This window comes from Trypanosoma theileri, assembly GCF_002087225.1.
Source record: "Trypanosoma theileri isolate Edinburgh chromosome Unknown TM35_Tth_44_V1, whole genome shotgun sequence".
Classification (NCBI taxonomy): Eukaryota; Euglenozoa; class Kinetoplastea; order Trypanosomatida; family Trypanosomatidae; genus Trypanosoma; species Trypanosoma theileri.
Window position 1 is genome coordinate 124823 of NW_021639886.1, and position 5705 is coordinate 130527.

The 5705-nt window shown below is 45.7% G+C and overlaps 3 protein-coding genes across 3 annotated transcripts; all 3 read left to right on the forward strand.

Annotated features, from left to right (window-relative positions):
• Positions 1-2: 2 nt before the first annotated feature.
• Positions 3-1112, forward strand: TM35_000441460 (putative nucleoporin (NUP54/57); the record flags this gene model as incomplete). Its single annotated transcript, XM_029030155.1, has 1 exon — positions 3-1112. A coding segment is annotated over one exon (1110 nt), but the record flags the coding sequence as incomplete, so codon positions are not given.
• A 370-nt stretch (positions 1113-1482) lies between these two features.
• On the forward strand, positions 1483-4923 carry TM35_000441470 (uncharacterized protein; the record flags this gene model as incomplete). The annotated part of the gene is made up of 1 exon (XM_029030156.1): positions 1483-4923. The coding sequence occupies one exon, from the start codon at positions 1483-1485 to the stop codon at positions 4921-4923; it is 3441 nt and encodes a 1146-aa protein (XP_028878557.1).
• Positions 4924-5235: 312 nt separating this feature from the next.
• Positions 5236-5688, forward strand: TM35_000441480 (uncharacterized protein; the record flags this gene model as incomplete). Its single annotated transcript, XM_029030157.1, has 1 exon — positions 5236-5688. The coding sequence occupies one exon, from the start codon at positions 5236-5238 to the stop codon at positions 5686-5688; it is 453 nt and encodes a 150-aa protein (XP_028878558.1).
• Between the last annotated feature and the right edge of the window lie 17 nt (positions 5689-5705).

The following is a 5705-nucleotide window of genomic DNA, read 5'->3' on the forward strand; positions in this document are numbered from 1 at the left end:
CAGCAACAACAGGTGGATTTGGCACAGCAGCCTCAGCAACAACAGGTGGATTTGGCACAGCAGCACCAGCAACAACAGGTGGATTTGGCACCTTGGGGGGATTTGGCTCTACGGCGGTGTCTAGTGCTGGTGCCGTGTCGGATGGACTGTCGGGGGTTCCCGACTTTGGCCGTCAGAGCGCGCTGGCCCGCTACCTGCTGGAGATGGACACCGCCTACAACGCCCTCCACCCCGACTGCCGCTTCCGCGCCTTTCTCTACAACGTCTGCACGCCCGGGCAGTCGACGCTGGCGGTGGCGCGCGAGCGGGCGGTGGCGGCCAACGCCGGCGGCGGCTGTCGGGAGGAGGCGCTCCTCCGCGCCCAGGCGGCGAACCCCGACCCCCGCCGCATGTACCCAACCGCCGTGCACTTTTTGCAGGAACTGCGGGACCGCGCCGGCAGGCAACGGGAGGTATTGAACGCCATGGCAGCACACGCAAACGCACTGGCCGCAAAGGCACAACAGTTTCGAGAACTGGATGAGGCAAACGCCGCACAAGCACGCGAGCTGCAACTCGCACAAGTTATGCTGCAGAGACGCTGGTACGCCCTGCTACAGATGACAGAAACCCTACGCCAAATAGGCGTCCCACCAGGTGACGAGGCACGTGAAGCCCGCACCGCCGCCGCACTTAACGCTCAATTAACCGCACCAGGTATCTTTAAGACAGCATTAGCAGAGCTGCAACCATTCTTAGATGCAGAATCTGCTGCCGTCGCATCGATCTTGCGCAGCCGTCCGGGAGATGATAGTGGTGAGATGAGCGCCATTGATGCCCCTACGGTGACAGGGAGGTCTAGAGCTACTACAAGGACCACTACTGCTGCTGGTGGTGGTGGTGCTGCTGCTTTGAGAACATCAGTTAAACTGGCAGCGTCAGCAGTTGGTGGTGGTGGTGTTGGGGGAGGTGGTAGTGTTGGTTTGCTGCAGCAACGCACAGACCCACAATTGTTAAAAACGTGGACGCATTTCTTGGAACGTATTCAACAAGGAGTGGAAGCACTTAGTGAATTGCTAGAAAATGACACTGCGGATATGCGTGCTATTCGTCACCGTGTAAGTTCATCTTGAGAAGGTTTGAAACCAGGAAGGAAAGAGTTCTTCTTTCTCTTTTTTTTTTTTTCTTTCCCTGGGCATGCCTCTCTCTCTTTCTTTCGTATTAACAAAAAACATAGATATATCTGCACTGTTGTTTGCATCTTTTGAAATAGGTAGTAACGTATTTCATCTCTGTTTTTTTCGTGTTATTTTACTCCTATGGCTTTGTTTTTTATATATTTATTTTTTGTTTTCTCTCCTTTTTATTCTCTCTCTTTGTTCGTGTTGCTTATACATGAATGTGTATGGTTTCTTATATTATTTTTATTTTTCGTGGATTGCCTCAAGGATTGTATCGTTCCTATTAGTCCTTCTCCCAGAACACATTTGGTTTATATTAATCATGACTCTCTGGCGAAGTTTTAAGTTTTTCGAGTCAGAGGTACTGAAGGGCCCACTCTCTCGCATGGAAATAACGTGTTGCTGTTATGGTCACAAGGCTGTCTTTATTGGCGATAGTGAGGGGTTTGTATACGCTGTGGATCGCAGCAGTAATACGACGTTGTTGGAATTCTCCGCATATAAGGGTGCTGTCACACACATGAAACACTTGCGTTCACGCAACGTACTCGTCACTATTGGCGATGATGATGCACTTAATACATGCATTATGCGTGTATGGAATTTGGATACTTCTTCCACTGCCACCACCTCAGCCACTGCAGGAGGAGGAGGAGGAGGAGGACAACCAACCTGCAGAGAACACCGTCTCTTTAGCGCGAAACATCCACCACCCACAAACAGTATAGTACTGCGCACAAACTACAGTTCAGAGGTGATGCAGACACTAAAGTTTAAAGGACGTGACTCAGACGTTACCAGCGCTATCCCTGCAACCGCATTTCGCACCGTTGTTGTGCATTTTGATGTCTCAGAGGATTTACAGAATGCTGCAGTGGCGCTTGTTAGTGATGAGATTGTTGTGCTGCGCGGTGATGTGGAGCGTGATCCTGCCGTTAAAATACGCCGCATCCGCAGTAGTGTGGCACGAGGTCCAATCGCTTTTGTTGGTTTCCCAGGAGCCAAATTCGCTACTCGAACGACGCATAGTATACAACAAGTACTTGGTATTTCTGTTGGCGGCAGTAGCAGCAATCATAATAATAATAATAATAATAATAATAATAATAATAATAATAATAACAGTGGTAATAGCGGTATCCGAACCTCTGATGCCTCTGCTGTGCATGTTATGTACACCGTCTTTGCGGACGCGGTGACGGTATGGCAGGTGACATCTGCGGCTGTCTACACGGAACATCCATGCAGTCCACCGTTTGATGCGGCCTCTGACTGTTGTTGTTGCCTGACAGATGACGGTCAATTGATTGTGGCGAGTGGCACCAGTGATCAGGTGGCGGTATTCGGCAGTGAGGCGGTATTATCACCAACCGCACGTGCGTCCACATCGTTGCCCCTCTTTGATCCAACACTTTTCGGTGCGGTTCACTTTGCAGAAGTACCAGGACGCAAACTGATGCTGCTCGCACATCGTAGTTATGCTGTTGTTCTTACTCAAAGCGACACACGACCGACGAAATTCACATTGCAGTGCTACGATCTTGAAAATCGATTGCGGTGTCTGAGTCGATCGCAGGAGAATTGCTGCAGTAGTAACGTGGCATGGGTACTTGCAGACACTACAGATATTCTCATTATATCTCAAGAGTTGTCGCACCAGCAGCAGCAACAACAACAGCAACAACATCGTGTGGTGAGACTTACAGAAGTGTCACTTCAAGCGCGACTCGAGCAGCTTTTCCACAAGGAGTGTTATGATGTGGCTAAGCGTCTCGCACGGCGACTGCACACAACGGATGCAACCCAACAAATGATTATTCAGAAAAAGTATGGTGATTACCTCGTAAGTAAAGGAAAGTTTGCAGAGGCAATCGATCAGTATATAGAGGCTATTGGTTTTGTAGAACCTTCATATGTGATTCGCATATTTGTAAATGGGCAGCACACGGTGCACCTCACACGCTATCTTGAAGAATTACACCATAAACGACACGGAAACATTGCAAATCGTAGTCATACCACATTACTATTAAATTGTTATATTAAATTACACGAAGAGACAAAGTTGTTGGCATTTATTCATCGTGATGACATTCACTTTGATGCACATAATGCCATTCGTGTCTGTCGACAAGCTGGTTATTATGACGCTGCCCTCTATCTCGCTGAAAAGTATGCACAACCACACGATTATGTCCTTATCTTATTGGAGAATCTTCACAATCCACAAAAGGCCCTATCATTTATTCAGACACTCTGCGTTGATGATGCAGAGGCAATACTCCGGCAACAGGGAAAAAGCATCGCGGACGTGGAACCACGGCGCTGCACAGAGGTATTAGTGGAGTTGTGTGTGCGGTGGAAAGGACCAGCACGTCGCTTAGCCGATCATACATCTATCACTCGCAGTGCTACTCAGCAGCAGCAACAACAACAACAACAAGAACAACAACGTCGACTGACACACAGAAGTGAAGCAAAAGACTTTATGCATGTATTTGTTGACTCTCCTGTGTGTTTGTTATATTTTCTGCGTGCTGTAGTAGAGAGTGGTGTACTAGATGATGAGGGAGATTCTCAATATGTAGTATATAATACTCTTCTGGAATTATACATGACAAAAGACCTTAAAAACTCTATACGTCAACATATGGTCTCAAGTGATACGGAATTATTTACTGTAGAATCACATGAACGTCGATTAGAGCAGGCGCTGACTTTCCTTGAGACATATGCCGGCAAATACGATGATTATCATGCACTTGCATTGGCAGAGCAGCATGGGTTTGAGGATGGAGTGTTGTTGCTACTACGCCGTTTAGGACTCTCATCTGATATTATGCAGTATTATGCGAAAGGATTGGAGGAGGGATCTACACCGGCAATTAGAAAGGCAGCTAAAGAAAAATTAATCGAAACTTGTCGTTCCTTAATAAAGAGTGGCAATAGTAATAGCAACAATAACAATAATATACGGGATGGTAGTGACAATGGTAAAAGTGATGAGTCAGCAAAAGAATTGTGGATGTCGCTTCTTTCGATGCTTGTGCGTAGTCCTGATACAGAGTGGCAGGATTTGGTGCAGGTACTTGATGTTTTGGAGCAACAACAGGATTTATTATCACCTCTATCCGTTGTAGCTATTCTTCGCACAAATCCACGATTAGATCTACGTACCGTACGTGAGTATGTATTACGTGTGATGCGGAAAGACACGCAGCGAGCGGAGGCCTCCATGCGTCTTGCGGAAACGCGTCTAAGAAAACTTCAGGAACTTCAGACGGAGATTGATGCATTGCAAACCAAAGCTGTAGTATTTCAAGCCCATACGTGCAGTCACTGTCACTCGGCGTTAGATCTACCAGTGGTTCACTTTATGTGTCAACACTCTTTTCATCAACGATGTCTTAATGATGTTGTGGAGTGCAATTTATGTGCTCCAGCACAGCAGAGACTTATTGCAGAGCAAATGCAGGAACAGCAAGAAGCCAAACCTGAGGAATTTTTTAATCGTTTGGTTTCAGCAGGCGATGCGGATGGTTTCTCTGTAGTGGCAGAAGAATTTAGTAAGTGTATATTTGCAGCGCCACAGTTACGTAGAGAGGCAACGCTGTTTTCGGGTGATCCCATGGTGTCTGAATCCAGCGCAGCCGCACTGGGAGCAAGTGGTGGTAATTATGATGGAAGTGACTTGTCAGGCGACGAAGAGGTGTACGATGAGGACGGGGAACTCTTAAAACCAGAAGCTGTTGAGTTGTGGTAATTGTTTCTAATGATCAGCTATTATCGTACACTTTTTATTTATTTATTTTATTTTTCCTTCTTTATATATATATATATAGTCTGTGTGTGTGTGTGTGGACATTTGTTATTATATTGCCCTTGATCATAGGGTTACTTCTTGCGTCTATTATAAGAACGAAAAAAAAGACAAAAAAAAGAATAATGGAATAATCTCCTTCCTCTTCTTTTGTGTAAGACTAGAGTACGGAATAAAAAGTGAAATATTCATATAAACTTCTTGTTTCTTTTTTCTTTCTTCGTTTTACTTATCTGATAATTGCTTAGTAGTCCTATGGGAAAACGACGTTCGTCGATCTCAGTCGAGACGACACCAGATCTCGCCTTCATAAAGAAGGGTCATCTCAATATGCTCATCTACACAAGTAAAGAGATGGGTGCTGTGCGAGTGCCAGTAGATTCACTTGATTTCCTTGAGGATACCCGGTTGGTGCGTAATAAATCAATGGATCAAATTAATTTTAGTAACGATTGCGTCTTTAAGGTTACACTAGAATTTATAGAGTCAATGCCTTGTATGGAGGAAACGGCAGTACGAGAGTCAACAGATTGGGTGCTTTGCTCTTGCAAAGGATCTACCGCATTTTACTCACCTGTTGAAAAGCGATTAGTATTGCAGCAGTGTTTCGTATGCGTACAAAGTAACATACCGGAACTAGAGGCTCCTTTCATATTAGTGTTATACTTGGAGGAGAATGAATGGTTGGTGGAGCGTGCATTGCGATAAAGAACATATATATATAT